At 40.7% G+C, this 25,568-nt stretch overlaps 6 protein-coding genes across 11 annotated transcripts; 4 read left to right on the top strand and 2 right to left on the bottom strand.

Moving 5' to 3' along the window:
* Positions 1 to 1,684: 1,684 nt before the first annotated feature.
* mad2l1bp (MAD2L1 binding protein) lies at positions 1,685 to 4,692 on the top strand (the record flags this gene model as incomplete). The annotated part of the gene is made up of 3 exons (XM_080481104.1): positions 1,685 to 2,027; positions 3,519 to 3,802; positions 3,898 to 4,692. The coding sequence occupies 3 exons, from the start codon at positions 1,685 to 1,687 to the stop codon at positions 4,423 to 4,425; spliced, it is 1,155 nt and encodes a 384-aa protein (XP_080337230.1). The 3' UTR covers positions 4,426 to 4,692.
* ephx5 (epoxide hydrolase 5) lies at positions 4,684 to 8,585 on the bottom strand. Of its 6 annotated transcripts, none has more exons than XM_080481098.1 (11): positions 8,333 to 8,585; positions 7,518 to 7,624; positions 7,355 to 7,420; positions 7,029 to 7,245; positions 6,768 to 6,948; positions 6,487 to 6,696; positions 6,286 to 6,415; positions 5,797 to 6,008; positions 5,537 to 5,645; positions 5,228 to 5,353; positions 4,684 to 5,121 (listed from the first exon to the last, which is right to left on the bottom strand). In XM_080481098.1, the coding sequence occupies exons 3-11, from the start codon at positions 7,375 to 7,377 to the stop codon at positions 4,920 to 4,922; spliced, it is 1,410 nt and encodes a 469-aa protein (XP_080337224.1). In that variant the 5' UTR covers positions 7,378 to 7,420; positions 7,518 to 7,624; positions 8,333 to 8,585; the 3' UTR covers positions 4,684 to 4,919. The 6 variants fall into 6 exon arrangements, with proteins under 6 accessions (XP_080337224.1, XP_080337226.1, XP_080337225.1 ...); XM_080481100.1 differs by having other exon boundaries at positions 7,355 to 7,398; positions 8,333 to 8,578; XM_080481099.1 differs by lacking the exon at positions 7,518 to 7,624 and having other exon boundaries at positions 7,355 to 7,398.
* Positions 7,706 to 9,223, top strand: cst3 (cystatin C (amyloid angiopathy and cerebral hemorrhage)). The gene is made up of 3 exons (XM_080481106.1): positions 7,706 to 8,010; positions 8,370 to 8,480; positions 8,901 to 9,223. Exons 1-3 carry the CDS (start codon positions 7,810 to 7,812, stop codon positions 8,976 to 8,978), a joined length of 390 nt encoding a protein of 129 aa, XP_080337232.1. The 5' UTR covers positions 7,706 to 7,809; the 3' UTR covers positions 8,979 to 9,223.
* Positions 9,224 to 10,626: 1,403 nt separating this feature from the next.
* On the top strand, positions 10,627 to 13,750 carry LOC308120657 (glycine N-acyltransferase-like protein 3). Its single transcript, XM_080481405.1, has 5 exons — positions 10,627 to 10,785; positions 10,876 to 10,983; positions 12,052 to 12,172; positions 12,781 to 12,913; positions 13,065 to 13,750. Exons 1-5 carry the CDS (start codon positions 10,711 to 10,713, stop codon positions 13,462 to 13,464), a joined length of 837 nt encoding a protein of 278 aa, XP_080337531.1. The 5' UTR covers positions 10,627 to 10,710; the 3' UTR covers positions 13,465 to 13,750.
* A 718-nt stretch (positions 13,751 to 14,468) lies between these two features.
* Positions 14,469 to 17,312, bottom strand: mgme1 (mitochondrial genome maintenance exonuclease 1). The gene is made up of 5 exons (XM_080481404.1): positions 16,596 to 17,312; positions 16,241 to 16,478; positions 16,021 to 16,153; positions 15,744 to 15,874; positions 14,469 to 15,420 (listed from the first exon to the last, which is right to left on the bottom strand). The coding sequence occupies exons 1-5, from the start codon at positions 17,140 to 17,142 to the stop codon at positions 15,384 to 15,386; spliced, it is 1,086 nt and encodes a 361-aa protein (XP_080337530.1). The 5' UTR covers positions 17,143 to 17,312; the 3' UTR covers positions 14,469 to 15,383.
* A 407-nt stretch (positions 17,313 to 17,719) lies between these two features.
* snx5 (sorting nexin 5) lies at positions 17,720 to 25,184 on the top strand. The gene is made up of 13 exons (XM_080481608.1): positions 17,720 to 17,872; positions 19,866 to 19,970; positions 20,090 to 20,200; positions 20,412 to 20,533; positions 20,628 to 20,751; positions 21,076 to 21,171; positions 21,276 to 21,381; positions 21,477 to 21,552; positions 21,653 to 21,692; positions 21,782 to 21,868; positions 22,826 to 22,985; positions 23,121 to 23,206; positions 23,764 to 25,184. Exons 1-13 carry the CDS (start codon positions 17,840 to 17,842, stop codon positions 23,812 to 23,814), a joined length of 1,197 nt encoding a protein of 398 aa, XP_080337734.1. The 5' UTR covers positions 17,720 to 17,839; the 3' UTR covers positions 23,815 to 25,184.
* The last annotated feature ends 384 nt before the right edge of the window (positions 25,185 to 25,568 follow it).

Here is a 25,568-nt window from a genome sequence, read left to right as displayed (position 1 = left end):
GTGTCAGAATGTTGCAGATGAGACTAATTGGTAATCCAACTTCCATTTAATTGAAAGAAAGTGGTGAAACATCAGTTTCTTCCAGTGAAACTAACATAATCACACCCTGAAACAATGAAAGGCTTCATAATAGGCAGTGTCAAAACATTTATATTGAGTCATAATATGAATGTGTCACAGATTGTTCCACTGTGCTCTCAAGTAACTGAAAAGTGGAAAAAGTATAATTCCCAGTGGGGAAAAAAACTGACATCTTAACACAGTCTGAGAAAGCGGGAACTTTCTTTGAGCTCCAAGATGCTAATGAGATGTCATTTAATACAGCAGCATTTCTGCATTCCCACGAGGTACAGAATTTGTTAACGATATGCTCTGTAACAAGAACAATTTATAATATTCCAAGAGAAAACACAGACAGCGTCCTCTAGTGGTATATAGAGGAAAGTTTTTTTTTCTAAAGAAATCCATCTGCAAATGTTATCAAATAGCACAAAGTGAAGACCTAAAATAGATACAACATGACATTTGTATTAAAAATAATTTGTTATCTTTAATTTATTTGTTAAAGATTTGCACTTGCTGTGTTTGCATGCCTCCCACTGTTAAGATGACTTCAGACACACACAATATATTTTAAGAGATACTCACCATGCTAACATTTTACAAATATTTAGGTGCATGCATTTGTATCAGTACAGCTGCAGAGAAATATAAAATGATAAATATGAAATAATAGACTCCACTTCACCATCATTGACCCTATTTGCTAACTTCAACATTTCTTCCATACCTGAGGATATTGCTTTATAAAATGTAGTCAAGATAATGGTCCAATTTAGAGAATTCTGTCTCTGGAGATTATGAAGTATGGGTGATTTTAGTCAGTTTCATAATTTAACAGATTTTTATATATTAAATATAAATGGCACATGAGGGACTTTACTTACTGACTAAATGAAATCACGCCACAGTCTGTGACTGGCATTCTCAGTTTCCAGTGTTCTGGAAATTTCCTCTATAAAGTGTTCATGTCATTGCAGACCCTATGATGATGGCTACAAAATTATTTTGGATGTAAAAATGCTATTCTTTGAACTGAGACTTAATAGAATGAAGTTCTATAACTGCTTTTGGTTCATTTGTTCATTAAAATGTACATTTCATTCATTTTAAAACAGGTATCCTCAGCCAATGTCAATAAACGTGCATCCTCTGGCCTAAATACATCTCAGGTTTACTTGTAGAATAGGAATTATTTTACTACCTTAATATTATTTTTTTAACTGGATTTATTCTTAATTGTATGCCTTTCTTATCAACTTTTTAAAATATTCTTCATAATCTAAAGTTTAAGGTTCTTAATTGTCTCGTTGGAATTTCCTTGTCAAGCACTGTGAATTGCCTTGTGTCTGAATGGTGCTCTATAAATCAATTTTATTATGTGGAATTATAGTTAACAAGTCCTTCTAAGATTCCATTTTAGGTAAGAGTAGACAAAAACACAGCGTGCACCCTACTTGTTATTTGACATGAAAATGATTAAAACAAAATAAACATGGAATTAATTTTTGTGTCAACAATGGTCACAAAATTACAAAAAGGAACACAAAGGCATGAAATAATAATTCCAGGAAATGTTATATTTTCCGACACTTTTCATGTATCGTGAAGGGAGCATTTTCCCATGATGCAGTGCGACAAAGACGTCGCGCGGACATTCAAAACGATGGCGGAGGACTCCGTAGCGTCCGAGGCGATAACGAGCTTAAAAACACACCTATCGTCTTCGTCCGGAAAGCAAATCATCACTGCGGAGGGGCCGAATATAACCTGTGAACTCCTGGAAGTGCAAAGTGTTCCAGAGCTTTGTGAGGAAGCCGCCGAGGAGCTTCTTGTTCAATCCTTGAAAACTCGTCCAGAACCGAAAAATGGCCCCAGATTAGGAGACACATCCTCCAAACACCTCGATGTTAACGGCACCCAGGACAAGGAGAACGCTGCGACCCCCTCCACAACCATCGCTGGAGGTGAGTAAGATGCCGGGAGACCTGCTGGCTGTCTGGGACTTTCTAGTAACGGATTACTTCTTTTACTTATTTCATAAATAAAAGTGTCAGGATTTTCAGGAGATTACTCCTATGGCATAGCAAAAGCTTTGAGACAAACATGATGAAGCAGGTAAATCCTATTAAAGTTAATCCCAGGGGGAATAATGGAAAGCCTGAGTAAATAAGAGTTTTATTGCCTGATTTAAAAGAAGTGTGTGTCAGCAGTCCTCGGGTGTTCAGGACTTTAATAAACCTCTTCCTGAGTACCACAGGAGTCTGGATGTTTCATATTCTACAAGTAGATGTATTTAGGTCCAAGACCATTCAAAGCTGTATAGATAAGACTGAGGTCATTTCATGCAGAAAAACAGGATGGCACAGAAGAATACTTCGTCTTCAAGATGAAACCACCCTGCAGTGCATAAGATACTTACAGATGCACAAACTTAGATCATGCGTCACTACGCTAATGTACCGATTATAACCTGATTAAACTCCATATGTGATTTCAGAAAAGCTTCTTCCTTTTAATTTCTTTTCTGACTCAGAACAAATGTTTTGATTATCAGAGGTGAACAAATATACAACAAAGACTATGATAATTGTAGAAAGGTTGGGATGATGGAAACAAAAGCAGGATTCAATGATTTTGTCATTCTCATGAACTTGTACTTCATTCCCAAAAATGCGAAGTCAAATATCTTATATTGAAAGTATGTGTCCCAGAATGTCTTATTTTGGATTTAAAAGGAAGAACGCATTTCAGATGAACCTATGTTCACCATGGTTGAACATCATCTGAATGTGTTTGGACTTGGGTTTGTATGTACATACTTCCCTTGAATAAAAGCAGATAAAAGGGTGAACCGGTGTTAAATGTTGGACATAGTAATGCAGATAAGAATAAAAAGAACTCCTGGATGGTCTCAAAAGATGAAAGTAGAATTTTTACGAGCGTTACTCTCATTTGTTTTTGTTCTTTAAGCTCATAACTTTAAATTTCTCCGTGACGTGGCATTTAATTGTCTCCATGGCCTGTTCTGTATCTCTCGTCCATCGTGTCATTGATGGCGCCGGCTTCCTTTTTATTATTACTTTTTTACATTCGCATTTGTCCTTTAATATATTGCACAGGATGAAAAACAATTCCTCTTAAAATCAAAACGTCAGTAACAAACCTGTTTTGAACAAGTAAGAAGTAAAAATAACATTTTGCATCAAAAAATATAGAGTACTTCTTTAAGTTATGTGCAAGCACTTCAAGTATCTATGTGTCATATTTGGATCTTATAAGGATCCAAGTCACTTTCCAACACATCAAGACATTATCTATTTTAAATTGTTGAGCTCTGGGAACAATAGCAATGTTTAAATAGTGGCCATGTTATGTTTATTTACAATTTACCTGGCTAAAGATGAGCACATCTGGTTCATTTCTCACTCTAAGGACATTTTTCCTCCTCTGTACAGATTGCACGCAAGTGGACGACACTTCCAGTCAAAAGAGTAGTCGAGATTCCAGTGCGACTGTCAGTAAACAAGATACCGTCGCTGAGGACCGAGACGCTGAGGTTTTGAGGCGAGCTCGGGAAGAAGGCTGCGTGAATGTGGTCTTCTCTGGCTCTGTGACCCAGGACGGTTGCTGCCGTTTCGTCAGTGAAATCCTAAAGTGCATCCTCTATCAGAGGCAGCAGCTTCCGATGACGTATGACCAGCTTGTTTACTCTCAGAAGAAACGGCAAGCCTCAGTGCAGGTGAATGGGAAAAGTAATGTTTGAGCGCTCGAGAAATTGTGCTCGAAGAAACATTCGGAACTTACGATTAAGTTAATTACTGTTGTGCTTTTCAGGATAAAGACACAGTGAGCCGGAGGCCTGTACAGTACGCAGGCATGGACTCGCACAAGTGCCAACAGACGCTACAGGAGCTGGAGGAGGTGCTGCAGCAGTTAGAAGTGCTATTTGCCCTGAGCAGGGTGCCCCGTGTGCTCCTGTTGATGGGTGGCTCCCTCATCCTCCCTAAAGAGCTCTATGAGATCAACATGGAGGGTCTGGTATTGGCTGGCGGAGATCAATGTCTGCGGGTGTCTTCATGCTTAAGACAAATCTTCCGCACCCTCTTCGTGGCTGACCTTTTATCCGACTCCAAACCCGTCCGTTTAATGCCCACCACTGTTTTAGTGCTCGCTCACAGGGACTGCGGTGTCGGTTGGTTCCGACCCAAGCTACAATTTAAAGTACCGACTCGTGTGAAGAACCAAACGATTGCTCTGTCGACTGATCCCGGCACATGCAACAGACCGAGGGTGGAGGGGTCAGACGGGGAGGATTATGTGTGGTTTCAGGCACCCATGACTATCAAAGGCTTCAGCAGCTAACCTAAGACATTGGGGACATTTTGTCCATTTTATTTTATTGTATTTAACATACTAAAAGCAAAAGCTGAAAAAGTTTTAATGGTCAAAGCAAATGTAAAGCTTAAATTGAGATTAATCTATTTTATGAATTGTGGGTAAAACATTTTTTGTACTAATTTTTAGAATGGTTTCAAGTGGCTTGGTGAGCTTGTCGATTTGCTGTATATAACAATGTATATTGCATCGATGGTGTGTGAGAAGATTAAACAGAACAATACATCCAGTGTGAAAATAAGTTTATTGAGCACAACTTTTGAACGATTTGAATAATTTCCCTTCTGTTATCTATTGAGTGGATACAGCCGTGTGTCGGCATCATCGCTATACATACTTGCAGTGGCAAATCAAAAACAAAGGCAATTCAAGCAAAGATTGGTGGGGCAGACACTGAAATGATAGGAATGTATTTGTGAGTGTACAGTTGTGTTTTTTCCAGGTCTAAGAACAGCAAAGGATCAGACCGTCTCTACTTTTTTAACAAATTTCACAACGTCATCAGCCAGCAGCTGGGGCTCTTCAAAGGCAGCGAAGTGGCCACCTCTTGGCATGTAAGTGTAGGAGTAGATGTTGCGATACCGAGTTTTTGCCCATGATTTAGGGCTGTGCATCAGCTCCGCTGGGAAGGCGGCCAGTCCAGTAGGCACAAAAACCCCTATCCTAAAACCAAAAAAAAAAGACTGATTTAGTCATGATGAAATAAAGTTAATCAAATGGTTTTGGTGAGAGCCACAAGTATTATCAGGATGAACACTTGGTCACGTACAGTGAATCCTCTCTTTTGTCGGGGTCACCCTTTAGGTTCTCTTTGTAGAAGCGCATGGAGGAAGTTATGGAGCCTGTGGTCCAGTAGATCATGACATTTGTCAAGAGGTCATCCAGGCTGAACTTTCTGTAAAAATAATGACAATGTATTCAACTGTAACAAGCACACACTTTAAGATATCTCCATATTATTCACCCATCTGTTTTCTATGCCATTGTAACATCTGTAAATTTGGGGGGGGGGGGGGCAGATACAAAGAGACTGTACAGGGAGCTCTTTGTATTCACGAGGATGAAAATAATTTGATACCTGTCGAGCCCCCCGTCTGCCAAATCTCTGTTCTTCAGATCAGTCCAGGTGGAGAACTTCTCCAGAATGTAGGCAGCCAAGCCTACTGGTGAGTCATTCACTGCACAACCTGCACAACACCATTTAAATTGGGAGGAGCAATAACAAAATATATAGCAAGTGATGCACAGGTTTACTTCATCTGCTTTTAGTTTAAAATAACACTGATATCGCTTTGATGGGTGAACATGTTCTGTTAAACTCGTCTTGCATGTTCTCACCTGCGGTGTCTGGCTTAGTGGCCTGGATATGCATGTAGCCAGTTTCCTTCAGGATTTCCACCACGTTTTTCTGAAAGAACGGAAACAACCGGCGAACGTCCTCCCGCGTTAAGCCCACCAGAAAGGGCAGATAAGGACCAATCATGATGGACAACAACATTTTGAATCCCCTTTTTGCCATAATCATGTTTACGTGGAGGCCTTTCACACATCTGGAAAAATAAAATACAGTAATCCATATTAAAATATAGATTTAAAGCTCGACATGCATCTTCACATAGTGATTTGTTCCCCCCCCCCCCCCCCCCCATCTATAAGAACCTGGTTTGTCACAGGATTTTGGTAATCTGTGCTAAGACTGGAATCACTGACTCAGGATGATGGGAACAATACCGCAGTGTTCATTTTAACAAACAAGCAGTTGGTGGAAATTCCACAGCAATGGTAACATGTTGCATATTTTCTACACAGTGCTTGTGTTGCGCTTACTCGGGCTTCATTTGTGCCATGTTGGTGGTGATGAGCGAGCCCCAGTCTCCTCCCTGCAGGTAGAACTTATCGAACCCGAGTCGCTCCATGAGCGTGAGGAAAACCCGGGCTGCAGCGAGACTGTCAAATCCTAGTACAGGAAACACATTTGTAAGACATCTGCTGCTCAAGTCTGTAGCGTCTCCTGGAAAGACGACATACCTTTTTTGTGGGGGGCCTCTGAGTAACCATAACCAGGAATGGATGGGCATATGACCTCAAACGCAATACCATTGTGGTTCTGAGTGAGAAGTGGCAAAATCTTGTAGAACTCATAGAAGGAGCCAGGCCAGCCATGAACAAGCATGAGAGGGATGACCTTCTGATTATTGGCGGGTGGTGGACGCACATGGATGAAGTGTATGTCCAAGCCTGCAGTACAACAAATGTGTTGGTGTGAGTAGAAAACACTAAATCTTCAAGGAACCCAGAGATGTGTGTACCTTCTATTTTGGTTTTGAAGTGTGGATATTTGTTCAGCACATCCACCTGCTTTGTCCAGTCAAACTCATTTCTCCAATAGGAAACCACTCTCTTGAGATAAGTAGAGTTGAAACCATACTGGAAGTCGCCGTCTTCCAAGGGGTCTGCATAGCGGGTTCTGTCAATGCGTGCATGGAGGTCCTGTTGAATAAATGGAACTGATTGTTCAGTCTTACTGTCTTAAAGCTTTAACAAGTTTGAGAAAATGGCCCCCAAACCACCTCGATCTCCTTATCAGATGTTTGCACTTTGAAGGGATAGATTGCACCATCCTCTGATAATGGTTTCTTTCCTTCTCCCCACCATCCTTGACCCAACGGGACAACTTTGGCTTTCCTCGGTTGGAGCAGCATGTATGCCAACACACCACCTACTGCCACCGCAGAGCCGATGAGGAGCTTCTGCTGCTGGGAGACATCCAAGCTGGAGAAAGTTTCCCTGCAAAGAAAATACTTTAAGACTTGAATATTCAACATGGATGGTTTCAAAAAAATGGGGTTCATTGTTATTTAAAAAAAACAAAAAACAATAATAAATAAATCCTTACTTTAACACCAGAAGTCTTTGCATTGTGATCTAAAAGGTGGACGCCTACAGGTGGAATGAATCAGGTCTGAGAAACAGGGCAGGGGTCCAGACATTGATTTTCCTCTCAGTATTCCCATCAAACTTTAAACACAAAACTCGACACTCAATATGTCTCCACATACCTCGATTGCTTCGCTTTAACTCCTGTCTTGAGTTGTTTTTACTTCCCACGGACAACGTGGGTGGAAAAGTGACACGAATTGACCACAAATTAACTGGAGAACGATTCCTGTCCGGAAGTAACGATCTTGATCAGTGCAGCGTTTAAGGAGCGCAGCTACTACCTGATTGGCCGCAGGCCGTGTCAATCACACGACCGGCGACGTCATCGTTTATATAAACCCACCGAGCCGCGCCGGGGCGGGGTGTTGTCCGTTGTTTTGATTCACTCGCAGTCAGACGCTACTCCTAACAATGATGTGGAAGGTTGTTTTTACCGTCCTGGCGGCCGTCCTGGCCGTTGGGCTCGGTACCATGGTGGGAGGGTTGAGGGACATGGACGCCAACAATGCCGGAGCCATGAACGCTTTGAACTTTGCTGTTCTAAAGCACAACAGAGCCTCCAACGACGTGTACCGCAACGAGGTGGCACAGGTGGTCAGGGTTCAGTCCCAGGTTTGTATAACGACATTAAACATTAACTAATGAAAGGTCAAAGCGAAATTTCCCAACATGCGTTGGCATGAACAAGTAGGCCGTCAGTCGATGTGATGTAACCGTGTTATGGAGGAATTAATGCTGAACGGCACTGCGTATTCCCATCGAGGCCTACGCAGTACCTTCAAACTTTGATTCTTGTATAGACTTAAAGAGCATGTCACTAAATATCTTCCTGTATTTAAAGTTGGAACTGTATTGACCTGAGTTAGGATTAGGACATAAGAGAAACTGGGCTTGTGGGTACAACAATGTAGTGATTTTATTGTAAATCTTTTACCTCGTATGCAACTTGATGTCTCCCCTGCTTCCCACAGATTGTTTCAGGCGTCAAGTATGTCATCACTGTGAAAATGGCTAAGACCAACTGCAGGAAGGAAAGCTCAAATGAACACTGCCCCATCCACACGGATCCCATTCTGGCTAAGGTGATTATTGTTTATCACAAGAACACAACTGGAGAAAACAAAACGACAAATGTTCTCAGCTGGAAGGTGTTGGACTCGCCTGTTGGCTTGCATACAACAGGCAACACACAAACAGGATGTGACTAAGATTATGTACTTCCTCCCAGCCAAAACACTGAGCTGTATTGTTGTTTCCAATGAGAATTGGCATTCCGACAGAAGGAGTGGAGAGGAACTGTTGATGACTAAATATGCTAGTTTGGTCATTGTATTAATAAAAACCCACCTTATTTTTGAATAACAATTGATTTTAAACTATTTTCCACCTCCTTGTGATCATAAGGATAGATGAATAATTTGATCAGTAAAGTAGGGGCATGCAATAGCAAAATACGTTGTCGTGCAACGATCCAAACTCTTTTTTTAACTTTTGTTTTGCAGCCTTACACCTGCGTATTCACAGTGTGGAGCCAGCCGTGGTTGAACTCTCTCCAGGTGACGAAAGAGGAGTGCAACTAAGAACTACGCAAGGAATCGGCGGGACTTTGAATGTTTATAGAATAAGCCTCCCTCTGAGTGAAATTTATTTTCTCCTACATAAACTGTTCCAGTATTAACCTCTTTGTTCAATGCCCGTGTGACGTGGTATGGACATGTTTCAAACTTTGCTGTATGCCATTTTTAGTAATACAATGTAGAGAACTACTTTTAGAGGAAAACCTTTGTAATGATTTAGTCATTAAATGACACATTTCTGCAGCCCATACCAGTGTTCTTTTGTATGATTTCTACTGTAATCAATTAACAATCAGTGATAATTTGACTGCTGTAAAGCATGGATATTGATTTATGATAAAAATGGCCACAGCATTTGGTAAAAACTATTAATTATTAGAGGTTTCCCTTTTGGTCTTTTTGTATATTTCTCAACCCGGTTACTTTTCATAGGTCTTTTTCAGTCACTTTAAGTTCTATGTCAAGCACTATCAAATGGACCGATCCTAAAGTGACCCACTGGTTACAAACTGAAAAATTCAAGTAGTTGGCTGGTTTCTGCTCTTATTACAAAAAAGGCTAGTCATATTTTCCAAAAGGAAAGTCAAATCTTCCAGAATAGGATGGAATGAATGCAAAGTGAGATTTGTATACTCTTCCATGTGTGACAAATCAAAATCAGAAAGCAGCAACAATGGGATGTAGAATCACCATACAGAAGAACTGGATAGAAATGTTTTTTTTAAACCGAGGTGTCAGGGGACAAGACAGTAAAGTATGACAAATTAATTTCTATACGATGCAAGGGATCAGCAAACGTTTTTTTTTAAATATTTGTACTTTGTCACTGTCCTGAAACAAGTATCTCTATTTTTTAGATAAAGTTCACATTGCTTGTCAACATTTAAATGGGTAACGTGATTTATATGTATTACATTCTTAATGGCTCTTTACGTTTCTCTTGATTTAGTGTTGCATTTAAAGGACACTGAAGCTGCAGAAGTTGTCAAAGTGATCAGGTTACATGAATATGGTTGAATGCCAAGACTTAGTGGGGTTGTTGTTTTGTTTTTTTGTATTTTCAAAGAAAAACGTTTGACTGGAATTCATATAGATGTATAACAAAATCTGCCTGGCAATTTCCTTTTACAATAAATAAAGTTTGATTTGAATACTAAGCTGTATCAATAACAAATGGCTGATGAGGTGAATTCATTCTGACTAGCGCAGTAATAGAATAACAAGATGAGCCTTACTATGTGGAGTTTGCATGTTCTGCCCCAGTCCTAAAGCATGCATGAGAGGTGAGTTGGTGACCCTAGATTGTGAATGAGTGTGGGTGTTTGCCCTGTGATGGACTGGTGACCTGTCCAGGTGTATCCTGAAATCACTCTCATAGTATCTGCTCCAGCGCCACAACCCTGCACAGGACAAAGCTTTATTGAAGATGGTAGTTACAATCCACACCCAGGTAAGCAGTTTTTCCTGTTAGTGAAAGCCTCCCTAGTTTGAGGCTGGGTTTTGAGGGAATATGCATAATGATTATATTTCATTATTCGAAGATTTATTCCCACTTTCAAGTCAATTCACAACAAAGGTAGACGTAGGTTAACCAAAAGCTTTTATTCTATAAAAAAAAAATGCAGACAGGAAGTTAGATGTGTTGACTTTATCCATCAATGATTTATAAAGGCTGTCCTCCGTTTCGTGACCACTGGAAATTAAAATCTTTGAGCAAAGGAGAAGTCCTTCAGACATGAAGGTCCTGAACAGAGAGGATTTGCGGGTGGCTGAAGGAGTCCTGCTCCAACATTTACCAAAGAGTTACAAGGTAAAAAAAAACACACACACACACACACAAAACACTGGCAACTGCAGGATAGTAGTTTACTTTGCATTTCTTCACGTCTCCTGCTTTTAGGTGTACGGCTTTCTGTATGGTATGAACAGGAACAAACCCACCACACTGGAGGTGGTGGTCGACACTTGGCCTGATTTCAAAGTGATCATATGTCGACCAGATCCCAAAGTGAGTCATCAGAACATTTATTTTTCTTCTGTACAGTGGTGCATACGGGAAAGTTTTAGGGCCACTGAAAAACAACCTTCATGCACTTCAGAAAAAGTCGAAAATCAAAGTCGAGATTTTTTTTTTCACGATGGAAAAAAAAAAAAAAGTCCGTCCATCCACATGCCAGCGCGTGTGACTTGCTTCCTCAAAATGCATAACAGGCGGTTTTTATTTAGCTCATAAACACGGTGCAGTTATCATCAGTATCAGGACGATAAGAGACAGTTGCAGCCTGCTGCGTTGTTGTTCTGTCGTGGAAGTTCGTCGAGTACGAAGGACAAAGGCACGGATCCCGGGCTGCTTATTTAAATGTCTTGTCATTAATCAAGGAAAATCCTGTGTAAAATCACATGTCCACAAGCAGTAAGCAACCCGATATAGTCACAATTAAGTGATTTAATGTGATTTCACATCTACGGGCAAATGATGAGGGATGGATAGACGTCCCTCGACTTTTTCTGAAGCATATGAAGGTTTTTTTTGTTTGTTTTTTAGCTTCCGAATTTTTATTTTTTTTTCTTCCGTGGCCTTAAAACTTTTCCGTTGGTACATCTGTTGTTTGTCAGACAACCGGATTACACTTGAAACCAAGAGACCATATTTGGTTCTTCCACATTCCTTCTTGTCTCCTTCATTTTTGTATTCTTTCGTATGTCAGGTGCATTCATAAGGTCCTGTTTAAGTATGTGGTTTCAAATATTGTTGGACATCAGAGTCTAAAATTAGGACACCCCCCCCCCCCACCCCTATATTCCATTCTTACAAATAAAGGAATTAAATGCATTTAAAAAGCCAATAGAGTAAGTCAAATCTCAAAACATTTAACAATACCGAGATTAAATGGCCCACCACCAAAAAGACCATCTTCTCCAGCTCCAGTTTTGTCTCATGTTGCACTGTAATGTCCTGTTTTACTAAGTTTAAGTCAGCAAAGATACACTTTGAAATTATCCTTGCACTTTCCCAGAGGTATTATATATAAGATGATGAAAATAAACAATGAAAGCGTTGTGTTTTCCTTTCTAGAACAAGCTTGCTCTGGAGTTCATGAACAAGGTGACGTTCTTCAGCACAGATGAAAAGGTTTTAAGGAAAGTGCTGACTGAAGAAAATGTAATTGACTGGAGCACTTACTTTATAATTGGAGGTGAGTTTAGCCCACGGCTCAAGGCAGGTACTGTCCCTGCACTTTGGTTCAGAGACAGAAATTGTGTATATTACTTATTGCTTGACTACATTTTCTCAACAGCTTTTAGATTTCCAGAAAAAAAAAAGATTGTATGTAAAGATAATGTAGCATCATTTTTGAACTCCTTTGTCACATACTTCAACATAGGTGATAATGGCTGATATATATTGAATTACAATAGTAATACATTATCTAAAACAAACCACCGATACAAAAGCATACACTCATACTGATACAAAAGCAGCTCGACTGATGACAATTTTTTCAACAGGCTCCTGAATAAGACACTGAACCCGCCCACATGCACAAAGAAACTACAATGTGCAATAACACCCAAATGTACATCATGTGTTTACAATACTTTATTACTATTTCCACCTCTATGTGCATTATTATTGCGTTAAGAGTTTTGCTGCATGCTGTAAACTGCTGTGCCTGCCTTCTTTGCACAACAAACACTTTGAATCTATTGCTTTTAACTGTTGTTTTTATGAAATAAAAGAGAGAAGAAAGCAAATCTAACAGAAAACTTTTGTGTTTGTGAATTATTTCTTTTTTTTTTACAGGACTTGACATTTCCCACACATCTTTGGTCAAAGAGATCTCATGTGACCAGGAAATCAACAACAGAGATTTTACCTTGGTGCGTCTCTTATATTTACCTGAAGCCAGCTTTCTGCAGATGCCAACCACAGACAGGTAAAGGCAAATGACTCGTGTGTGTGTGTGTGTGTGTGTGTGTGTGTGTGTGTGTGTGTGTGTGTGTGTGTGTGTGTGTGTGTGTGTGTGTGTGTCATATTGCAGTGCAGACAACTATAATCACATTGCTTCTCCTCTTTTGTTCAACCAGTGAGCTTGAATTGAAGATTTCCCCACTCAGCCTTTCCCATGTAGAATTGGTGAACCAAACCTGGAAATTTGGAGGGAACCAGCAAGGTTATAACACCGTTAAAAATCTAATCAGCAACTTCCCCTCGTGCTGCATCATGGACGAACAGGGTCAGCCGGTGTCCTGGATCCTGATGTATGATTACTGTGCGCTGGGGTTGTTGTACACGCTGCCAGAGCACAGAGGAAAAGGTTATGCTAAAGTGCTGATCAGCGCCATGGCCAAGAAACTCTTTGCTGAGAACCACCCAGTGTACTGCTTCGTCGAGGAGGACAACACATTGTCCTACAAGCTCTTTAATGGCATGGGTTTCATTGAGAATCCCACCTACAGGGCAGTGTGGCTTGAATTCAACTTTTGAACATCTTTTAAATGAACAGCAGAGATATTATCAGTTGAATGGACCCTGAACCGATCTTTACATCATGCAAAGATTCCACAAAATTTTATTTTAAGGTATTAAATTTCTTAAGATTAATATCCTTAATTGCCTTGCTTTAATTGAATTCTTGTAAAGCACTGTGATTTGACTTGTGTCTGAATGGTGCTATATCGATACATTTGCTTTGCTTGAAATATGCTATCAATTTAAAAAAAAAAAAAAAAGACATCGATAACATGGATGTCACTGTGCATCCGAATGATTTGACTATGGTTTATTATATGAATTTTAAAACAGCCTGAAAAAATATTCAATTGTTGAAATAAGTCTGGAAAACACTGCACAATACTGCAATTTAAGAATAGTGTTTTTCAGGAAAACATTAGAAACACTTGTCAGCTTAAATACATCTCATTAAAACTTAATAGGGTTATATTATGCAAAATTCAGTTTCTAATGATTTTCCAACTTTAATATGCCCCCCCCCCCCCCCCCCCCCTTATGCGGTCAGTCCTCCCTCGCACGTCTCCAGTTGGTTCAGAACGCTGCAGCGCAATTTACTGGAACATGGAAGAAGGAACACATAAATCCAAAACTGGCTTCCTGTGCATTTTAGAATTAATCTTAAGATTCTTTTTGTTTTTAAATCCCTGAATTGTCTTGCCCTGCCTTACCTCTCTGAGCTGCTTCATCCCAACACTCCTGCTCGGTGCCTCAGGTCGGCTGATCAGCTGCTCCTGGAGGTACCGAGGTCCAAACCGAAGCTCAGAGGGGATGTAGGTGTTTCTGTTGCTGGCCCTAAGCTATGGAATAAGCTACCACTGCACACCAGACAACCCCTTTTACGATCCATTTTCAAAACTAATCTTCAGCTTGAGACTGGATTCATGCACAGCACTTTGGTTCAGCTGTAGTTGCTTTTAAAAGTGTCATAAAAATTTATTTGAATTGAACCTCCAAGCTTGTTTTTTTTTTTTTTATTTGACAAAAATAAATATTTACACAAGTATTATTTCACATGTCAGACCTCTTTATTGCTTGTGTTCGAGGGTCCAGTCTTACTCATATGGAGACAATCAAATCTGTTGCATCAAAAAAAAAAAAACGTGCCCCACCGCAGCCTGTCATTGTGTCACAAGATGAGCCTGGAAGATGCAGCAAAGCTCCCCCACATAGACCGGTAATGCATGCACATAGTCGCACCATGAACCGAACAATTCTGTCAGGTTTCATCCGTCATTATCAAAACAAGCACGTATTCTCACAATGATCTACTCTGCTCATAGCAGCACAGGGCTCTCCGTTAGCTCTCTGGATGAATCACATATTAACTTGGTGTGTCAGACGTGGAAGTTCGGAAGAAACGAGGGGGCCCGTCGAATGATCCATTACATGATCGCCAACTTCCCCTCCTGCTGGGTACTGATGGGAAGCCTGTGACCTGGATCCTGACCTACACATTGTGTGCCATTGGAATGTTGTACACTCTGCCAGAGCACCGGGGCAAAGGCTACGCCAAAGTTGTGGTGAATATCATAGCCAAGAGAAACCGTGCCCTGGGCATCCCAGTGTTTGGTTTCATAGAGCAGGAGAATGTGGTGTCCTATAGGCTCTTTAAAAACATGGGTTTCACTGAGGATTCCTCATACTGGTCAGCCTGGTTTGGATTCAATATTCTTTAAATATTTCAATGGGTATCTTGACTTAACTGTGGAGGTTTTTCAAACAGTAGTTTGCAACTAAAAAGCTAATAAATTCACCTTGCCTTTGCCACGCACAAAATTAAAGGCATTTTGGAATTGTTTCCCCCTCCTACTACTCAGAAATAGGTCAAATCTGCATTTCAAATGCAGTGAGTAACGTAACTCTCCTTTCAGCACAACCTTTCTAGAGTCTCTTTAGTTTTCTAAAGAAGCACCTGATGCTTGTGTAGATCTGGAAAAGAAGAAAAAAAAAGTTGTTGTACATGATGTCCATTTAAATTACATCCTGCAAAACAGTCTCTTTCCAAGCGGTCCTGATTACAAATCAAATAAACATTTGGTTAGCATGTAAAATTGTGAAGCTCACATCTGAATGTAGTTTTTTTTTTACTGTTTAGTAATCCAACCCGTGTGTAACATATAAGAAGAAACTACCACCGCGTACACTTTACATAAAGTTCTATCAAAAAGTGGACGTGTGGATCGATCAAAGGTGAACTTACACTCAATTGACTTTGTAGAAAATATTTGAAATAAAAGGTTGGACCACGTTACCTTTGCTTTGTGAATTCTTCAAGACGCAGTAACCAGGTTTTCCAGAAGTTCAACATCAGCTCTGAGCTGAGTTGGTGAGCGTGTGCTGGTGAGCCGTCCTTGTAGGCCACAACAATCAGTCCACTGTCGACCTGCAACGAAGAGAAATGGGTGAGGAAAAGCGATGGCACCTCACCACGAGATACAACATAATCTCAAAGATGTATTATATTTAAGGAGGCAACCTGACTTTGAGCTGAGAGACGGTTAACACAACACCTTAATCTCAATAGATCACCTGGTATTTGTAGTTTCCATCGTCGTTCAAAGCACCGGCGTAGGCTGCCACTTGAATTGGGTTGTCATATGTGTTGCTTAAAAAGGGTTTGGCTCTTTCTGAAGTCTTCCAGTCAATGACACACAGTACACCCCTGTCAACAAAACGTAGAGTGGTAAAAGTCCACAAACAGCATGGATAAAGTACAGTGGATAATATTCCTCAAAGGTTTAATTTTTACCTGTAGCGAGCAACACAATCCACAACTCCGAGGTAGTTCAGTGTTTCATGTTGTACAGTACTTTCAATAGCTCTCACAGCACTGACATCCTTCAGTATGTGAGAGACGCTCTCCATGTATCCCTGTATGTCAGGTGGAAACTCTGCTGTCTCTGAAACGGTCTTTTCCTTCTCTGATGAATCGAATGTCAGGATCTCCTCCAGCGCTGAGTGGAAACGCTTCCCCTGTCTGAATAAATCTAAGTACAACAACTTTTGCGTCATTCATTTGCTCTAACATGACCAGAAAAACTAAATATATTGGATTGTGTAAAACCACAGAGAAGCATAAACATCAAGAGCATGACTGGACTTACTCTGACTATACTGTTTGAAGCCTTCCTCTCCGAGCTCCAGGATCATCCTCCTCTTCCACCTCTCCAGGTAGAAGATCTGCTCCTGGGAAAGAGTCTGCTGGAGGATGCGGGTCACGCTGGGGACCGAAGACCTGCCTTGTCCTCTGTTTAACCCGATCTGGACCAGAGGTCCTGACTCTGCATCATCTGCTCCTCCAGCATCCTCGCAGTTTAAGAAAGGATGGAAGGTCTTGGGTGTCCTCGGCTCGGTTCTAGCGGGGGTCTGAGCCTTGATAACGGGTCCATAAATGTGTTCGTCCTCCACCTGGAGCGTGTCCGGGGTTTGGGAACTGACTCTGGTGGACATGACGGACTTAACCAGAGAGGAGTAGCGCTCACTGTCGACTGAGCTGTACGGGCTCTTTCTTTTGGGAGATCTCAGGCAGGAGGGAGCAGAAAAGTATCGAAGTGGGAGGGAGGTGCTTTCAAGCAAGAGGATGCCTCTGACAACGAAAACACGCTTAACGATAAACATTGTGATAAATTTAACTAGAGACTTACAAACCATAACCGTTCGAGTTATCTACCTAACTTCACTGTGGCAGTAGACACGAGCAGGGTCGTGGTTTCGACATTTTCAAAGTTTCTAAGCTGTCATGTAAGTGCTGGTACTTGCCCTAACATATTCCAAAACCACGAAAACACGACTGTTTCTAAGCGGCGCGCCTTTTCGGTTGCACAATCGTCCTTAGCTGGGAATTGTAGTTCTATGGTTAAGAGTCACGCCTACTTCTCTAACAGTAGAAACTACATTTCCCGTGAAGGGCGGTGCACCCTTCAAACACGTCCGTGCTTCAATAAACTCAGTCGTGTTGTTGAGTGTGAGCTTTACTCACTCTAGTTACTTCATTCACTGTTTCTGCTCATTATGCCTCATTCCCACTCAATTTAACTACAACGCAGTAAAACCTTGGCGTTTAAAGTGTGGCTCGTATAACGCGCACACTGTGAAACCACCGGTTCGGAAACATGATTGATTCCATGACAAACCAATGGCAGGTTTTGTGAGGAGACAGGGTCCAGTCACGCTGACAGAAGGCGGGATTTAATCTTTCATCAGCGGGATGGGAGTAAAAAAAAAAAAAAAAACCAAACAAAAAAAAAAGAAAAACGGTTTGACAGCTCGTCAGGCTGCTAACAGCCACCAGGCAGAGACAGCTTCCTGCTCACAGTTTTATATCTGCTCCGTCGACTGCAGCGCAACTATGACATCCCTAGACGAAAGCAGTAAAGAAAAGGTCAGTTCGATGGCTCTCGGCTTGTGAAGTTGCTCCCAGAGCATTAAAATCGCCAACATCGACGGCTACCAGAGCTTCTGTGTTGTTTTCGCTCCGAGGTTAGCATGTGGCTAAAGCTAGCAGGAGTTTTGTCGATCAAGCTGCCTACAAGTGGTCAGAAAGATGTTGAGGGTTTTTCTTTTTTTTTTTTTTTCTATATCTCACAGCCAGTTAATACAATAACTGTAAGATGATATCATTAGTAATGTAACGATGAAAGACAGGAAAAGTCATGGTAGCTGGTTATGCAGGGTTTGTGCAACACGCTTCTTTGTGTTAAAGTGGTAGTTTTAAATAAAACACAATCCTGCAGTTCTTCATTGATCTTCACACGTTTACTAATTGCATTTTATGCCGCTGCTTAATTTTGTATTATGTCCATTATATGTTTAACCAATGACATCAGGCTGTAAAATTCCATTTACGTTTAATAAGTGAGCACTGAAGTGAAAGCAACTGTATCAGCTGCAACCTGCATTCTTATTTACCTTTAGCTAATATTCTCACTATGGCCCAGAAAACAAGCAGCTTGTGTTCAGTAGATCAATAAGGATGCGCCTATAATCCCCAGCAGGATGAGACCTGGTTTACAGCACCTATTCATTCAGCTCTACTCCCTGGGGACAGGCTTGCAGCACCACAGCTGTCTGTCCTTGTAAATACTTGGGATCACTTTACATGCTGGATCTAAAGTGCTTTAGTTGTCAATTCCTTGGCCTCAGCTCTATGAAATAGGACTGTTTTCTCTTTAATAGCTCGAGCTGAATAGTATGGCTTTGGGCTATCAACCGAGCAGCTGCTAATAGAAGAATCATATGATTTGTTTATCAGTGCAGTCTGATATCTATTCAGTTCTGCCTTTAAGAAGAGTTTTGCTTGAGAACATCTGAGAGATTTTAATTCAGTACTTTGCTGTGGCATTGAGCTAAACTGCATTATTTTGAAAGGTGTTTGTGAAGTGATAATCTTGCCCATCCACTTATATAAGATAGGCAGAACATTAGAAACACATTTTGATATAAAGAAGTCCAGGGCAACATCACTGCAAAGAGAAATCTCCAAAAGGAACAGATAGTTTGGTTAGCATCTCAAGAAAAATGTAATCTATATCTTTATGTTCAGAGAAACTCTGGAGGTTGAGGTTTTATCCCAATATTACAGCTTTTTTGTTGATCTTGTGACCTGGTATCTGTCTTCTGTGAAATATGGATACTGATGACAAGAGACTCTGTGCACACACCCCACGCTATATGTAGGTCAGCTACAAACAAGAGAGTCAATGAGTGGGTAAAAAAAATCAAGTGTGCGCTCACGTAAATCCACTTCCCCAATCTCTATTGATTTGCTTATTAACTGAAGCCCCAGTAGAATCTAAATATTGACTTGTTTCAGTCTGACACACTTATCACTGAGAGTTGGAGTTTATTAATCCAGTGTATGGCAGTTCATGGTCTGAGCCTGCTCCTCCTATTTATCGGGAGTGATGGTGGAGTTTTCCTTTCCACCATTACTATGCTTACCCGTGGGATTGTTGGGTTTTCTCGGTAAAAGCATCTTGAAATTACTGTGATGTTTTTGGTGATTTAGAAATTAAATTAAATTGAATATGAATTCTAAACTATAATTCTAATCATTAGTTTAATTGAACCAATATTCACATGCCTGCATCAAAACTTCTCATGCACAGCAGCTCCCACTCTTCGAAGTTTTATTTCACAGTACTCTAAAGAAACAACAGACTGGCAACAACACAGATGAATGTAGCCAAAATAAAACAAACCTAGTCGCTTTTCAATTATGGGTATGAGTATGAATCGAACCAGATTCTATAGAAAATCTTTGGAGAAATCATAAACACAAACTGCTTGTATATGTGACTTTTGATTTTTTGTTTTAGCTCTGGCATTTCATGTTGTTATTTATTTTATGTTTCTGGTGTATTCTTTGCCCGTAGTTGCGTTCTGTGTCTGTGGACTTAAACAACGATGCCTCTCTTGTCATTGACATTCCTGACGCACTGTGTGAAAGAGACAAAGTCAAGTTCACGGTCCACACAAAGGTAAATCTTTTTCTTTTTTCTTTTTTTTTTAAACCCCCCCCCATGTTTGACAGATTCCAACAGATTCACAGAGCCAAAACTTTTTAAATGGTATTTTCCAATTTACTTTTTTTTTACAGACGACACTGAGCTCCTTCCAGAAGCCAGACTTTTCTGTTCCCAGGCAGCATGAAGACTTTATCTGGTTACACGACACTCTGGTGGAGACGGAGGAGTACGCCGGCCTGATAGTGAGTGATACTACCAGCAGTTCTGACTGGCATGTACAAACAGAGATTAGAATATCAAAGTCTTTCTTACTCAGTTATGTGAAGGCAAAGCACAGGCTTTTTCTTGTTTCATAACTTCAACAGCAAAGAAGCAATTAAAAAAATAAAATAAATATGAGCGCATATCACATATTACTGATGATGAATCCTAATCTTGCTCACTCCTTCATAGATTCCTCCTGCACCTCCGAAGCCCGACTTTGAGAGTCCGAGAGAGAAGATGCACAAACTGGGAGAAGGTGAAGCCACTATGACCAAGGAGGAGTACGCTAAAATGAAGCAGGAGCTGGAGGCGTGAGTGCAGCGGTCAAGCAAAATGCAGCACATTGGATTTCCTCTCAAAAAGTTAATATGTGCCATGTGTGTTGTTTTTTTTTTTACTTTGCAGTGAGTACCTGGCCGTGTTCAAGAAAACTGTGCAAGTGCACGAAGTGTTCCTGCAGCGACTGTCTTCCCACCCAATTTTAAACAAAGACAGAAACTTCCAGATTTTCTTAGAGTATGACCAGGATGTAAGTTTCTCATAATGCTGACTTCCTTTCCCGGGTTGTCCGTTGGAGAGAGAGGAAGTAGAGTTTACTGGAGACTTGTGACACATGGCTTACATCCTGCTGTGATCAGCAGTTATGCTTATCTATGTGGTGTTTGTCAGTCAGTGGCAGTGCTGTTTGCCGACACAACTTAAATATTAGGTTTACATTACCCAGATAATGGCTTAACAGAGGATTGTGTCATGACATGAGTCCAAACGTATGTCTTGTTGTTTTGTGTTGTTGCAGTTTGTAGTTTTAATTGTTAATTCCATTTTTTTCTCTCTCTAAACTTCATAATTTTAGCTCAGCGTGAGAAGAAAGAATGTCAAGGAGATGTTTGGAGGGTTCTTTAAAAACATGGCAAAATCCGCTGACGAGGTCCTTATCTCAGGAACAAAGGTGAGGTTTTTCTGAATGGTAATGCCAACTGCAGGTGTAAAACGGTACTGCACTTTCATGCCGGAGCTTGTACTAAAGTTACCTTTCCCCCCTCCCTGCAACAGGAAGTCGATGAGTTCTTCGAGCAGGAGAAGACGTTCCTCCTCGACTACTTCAGCAAGATAAAAGATTCCACTGCCAAAGCGGAGAAAATGACCCGTGCACACAAAAGTATTCCAGGGCTTCTTACCTAAAACTATTCACAGCTGGAATAAATATATTTCCGTTTTGTGGCTCAGTCTTGATTCCTGCTTTTCCCGTTTCAGATATCGCAGATGATTACATTCACATTTCTGCTACTCTAAACAGTCTCTCTGCTGATGACAGCACAGCGAATAAGAAGTGAGTGTGACGCATAAAGTCTTATTTATTTAATTCTTCAATCAAAAATCAAAGAGTTTTCATGATTCAGCAATGATTTATTTTATTTTGTGCCCCCCAGGAACCTGGACAAGTTGTCGGACTTGTTTGAGAAGCTTAGAGTAAGTAAAACATCAGTTACCTTCAGATATTTGTTTTTGTTATTCAAAAGCGTGGAGGCCGATAATTATAGGTGTTTACGTTTGTGCAGAAAGTGGAAGGAAGGGTGGCTTCTGACCAGGAGCTGAAACTGACTGAGCTCCTCCGATACTACATGCGAGACATCCAGGCTGCCAAGGTGAGACTCGTTTATCCTCCGCTTCGATCCAAGAAGCGCAGACTTCTGGGAATATGTTGTCATTTTGAACAGTTGGCACTTTTTTTGACTAATTCAGTCTTCTAAATGGCAGATATTCATGAGGCCTAATGTTTTATGTACTCCTGCTTAGAAGGGACTTCAAAAAAAAAAGTGTCTGAAGGTAGACCACAGTCCTCATTATAACCTTTCGTTTCTCAGAGGCGCAGCAGATGTCTTGGCAGGGCTTCAAGCTACCAGAATACATTTATAACCACTTCAAGTACACATAGATCTACACCCTGTGACTCAGAGAGGGGGTCAGTGACTTCTACATACTCGCACTCAACAGTGAGGTTTATCCACAGGAAATCAGGAAATTAGGCATTTTCTGAAAGGATTGCATGTGATATTAAGTGACAGCTTTTCTTCATTTACATTCACTCAAGAGTAATTGTATGGGATTCACAGCTCTCTGGTTAGAAAACTGCAGTTCTTTAGCCAAAGACAATAGTTTTAACCAATGAATATGATAGCATTTGAAGCTTCAGAGAGCACTCTGAGACACACTGTGACACTACAGTCTTCCAGCACCTCACAGGGCTTTCATTGGCTCTCGAGGGGTAACAATGTTTGGCAGCTCTATAACCCAGGAATGCCTCTGGCCGTGGTCAGTGCTGTCGACTCTTTTGTTTCCCCCCTGATACGTTCCTCATCTAAGGAAAACCAGAATGAATTTGCAAGAAGCTAAATGTGATTTGCACTGAAGATATGAAGATATGAAGATTACCCTTTAGCGTGAATTAGATGTAAATGAACATGCCAAGTCTCTTATTGTAGCAATTTGACAATCAGTCATGACGCGGTCTGCTCTTCAAACAAACCCCGGTTCTTAAAGCGTTGGTGTTCAACCGTCCTTTTAGGCTGCTTACTCGTTCTTTTGTCTACCCTGTGCGTTAGGACCTTTTGTACAGGCGAGCCCGAGCGTTAGCCGACTATGAGAACTCCAACAAGGCCTTGGATAAGGCTCGACTGAAGAGCAAGGACATTCCTCAGGCGGAGGAGCACCAGCAGCAGTGTCTGCACAAGTTTGACAAGCTCTCGGAGTCTGGGAAGAGAGGTCCGTTTCATTCCTGTGTTCTGCATGCAGTCATTCTGCAATCGCATGAAAAAGTGGTATCATTTGAACAAGTAGCCCTTCTGGGTTTTTTTTTTCTTTTGTTGTTTTTTTTTACTTTTTCTGTTATTCTTTCAGAGCTCACCAGTTTCAAGGGTAGACGAGTCGTGGCCTTCAGGAAGAACCTCATAGAGATGGCTGAGCTTGAGATAAAACATGCCAAGGTAAGAAGCAGAAGGAGAGGCCAAGAAGGTTTCATATTCTATAAGTGAATCTGAGACGTATTTAGGCCCGAGACCAATAAATGTTTTATAGACAGGAAGTCAGATTATGAAGTGGGTCCTTTGACACACCAGCAGCCGGTGCAGAGATTGAAGCTCAGCTGTAATGTGCTCCACCCTCTTTGTGTTAGTGAGGACTCGGGATGAGCTCCAGCTGTCTGACAGATTTTTTTTTCACTGAGACCTGAACACAAAGAAATGTGGAACGAAGCTTCTGTGAATCTTGTTTATTCGATAAGAAATCCTTTAATTCTTGGAATATCGATCCATAATCCATAATTACATCCAGATTTCTGGCTTGATTAACTTTACTGTTGATCATCAATTATCTCCCAAGTTTCAATCACTTCATAGTTTCATGTTATTATCTTGTTTGTGCACAAAACTGAATTTAAATCAGATTCAGAAATGACATGAACACAATATTCTTTACGATATAGTGTGATAACACTCTTTTTTTTGGGGGTGATTAATCATTCAGCTTCCGTCCGTCTCCACAGAACAATGCAACTCTATTGCAGGGATGCATTGAGCTGCTCAAGAGCAACTGACGTGATTCCCAGTATTCCTGTCCTGCCATCACAAAGTGACCAGTCACAGCAAATGGAAGCATTGTGTCCCTGGGGCTTTTGCAAGGACTCGAATCCAAGCCCTCTCTCCAATCCCTCCTGGGTCTGATGCCACTTTAAACACCCTGTGCAAGACTAACCGTCTTGTAAGCACAATGTCTCCATGTTTACAGAGTCCCTGTCCTCTGGTCTGTGGTCCTTCCTTTTCCATTATTTATGGAGGTCTATCTCAATGTGAATGGCTCCTGAGGTTGAGGATGCTAACATTAAGGTCTTCCATTTTTTTGTTTTTGCAGCACCAATGATGTGACTTCTATTCAATTCTCATTTATACATTATTCGCTCATTATATTTCTTGCCTTTTTGATCATATTTTTGCCTCCATGTTCCCCTTAACCTCCGCCTCTCATATATACTTTTAATTAAACTTCAAAAATCTAAGAGAATGTTTATCGTACAGCAACAAACTTAAATAACCCTTTATATTCATGTGCTAATTCAGTTGGGCCTCTTTTACTGAAGCAAAATGAGTGCCTGGTTAAATATCCTTGTACTCCTGCACTTGTGGGCTTTCCGGCTGTTTTACAGTGAAACTAACCCTCGATTGAGGAAACTCATGACTGACTTAGGGGACGAGACAAATAGTCTTCAAGTGCAAAAAGAAAAAAGAAAATCGCTGCTTTTCACCTCAGGAATTGGACAGTTGGATTGGTGCCCTCATAATAGTTTGTAAGAAGTGACCTCAGACCCCACTGTTATCAAAGATGCACATTAGCTTTGTAAGTAGAAATAAATTCTAGCAGATTTGAGCAAGAGATTTTCCGGAGCGTGGTGTCAAACCATGAGCTGTTTGAGCTTCTCGTATATTGGAAAAAAAACAAAACACAGAAAACATCAGTGTTAATGACTGTCAGCCTCAATTAGGTTTTATTGGGGAGACATTCACTGCTACACATGGTTACATAGGTAGGTTGTAATCAACACCACCAGCTCTTATTGTTCCCTCTTTACTTTTCAGTTTTGTAAAACCTGTTTGTTTTTCTTCCCCATAATCTTTATTTTGTTACTCTTGTTATGGAGTCTCGTGCATTACAACTTGACATATTTTGCAGACCCTGTAAAACATTTATTTCAAACACACCATTAAAGTGATGCACTAAAAAAAGATTTTAAGAAATCATTTACAATCGTCACCAGGTTCAGTTGGAGTGTGTTTTCAAAGAAATTGAATGTATTTCTAATAAAAAAAATCCAACTGCGCAAATATCTTTACATGATGCTTTTCTTACAGAACATTACCATTTTATAAATTTGTAATGATGGCATTGAATAAATTCTACTTTCCCAACTTGTTCTTGCGCTGGCCTGTGTTTGTTTAGGAGCATGTTTTCACTTACAGACAGCATCCAGCTCATTTGTTCATCGCATGCGTTTTTTCTGGTAACATGAAGCACTAGGTGGCAGTATCCATCCCTTTTCCACTGAAGACCAAGTATCTGGGTCTTTGGATTCAAATCCAGCTGCATGCATGTTTGTGTTAAATCCATTGACCACTGTGAATCCTGGAGTGGGACAGCGTGTTGCATTAGGTAAGTGCTGAGGAAATGCCAGAGAGCTCAGGGGAGTTGCTACCACCAAAATGCACACTGCACTTTATACTTTAGAAGCAGCTCCAGGACATTTCAGTTAAATCTATATCATACAGTTCAACACGCTCACAATCAATAAAACATGTT

This window comes from Lipophrys pholis, assembly GCF_963383615.2.
Source record: "Lipophrys pholis genome assembly, chromosome: 15".
Classification (NCBI taxonomy): domain Eukaryota; kingdom Metazoa; phylum Chordata; class Actinopteri; order Blenniiformes; family Blenniidae; genus Lipophrys; species Lipophrys pholis.
The sequence above is the reverse complement of the archived record's forward strand: the minus strand, read 5'-3'. Positions and strand labels throughout refer to the sequence as shown.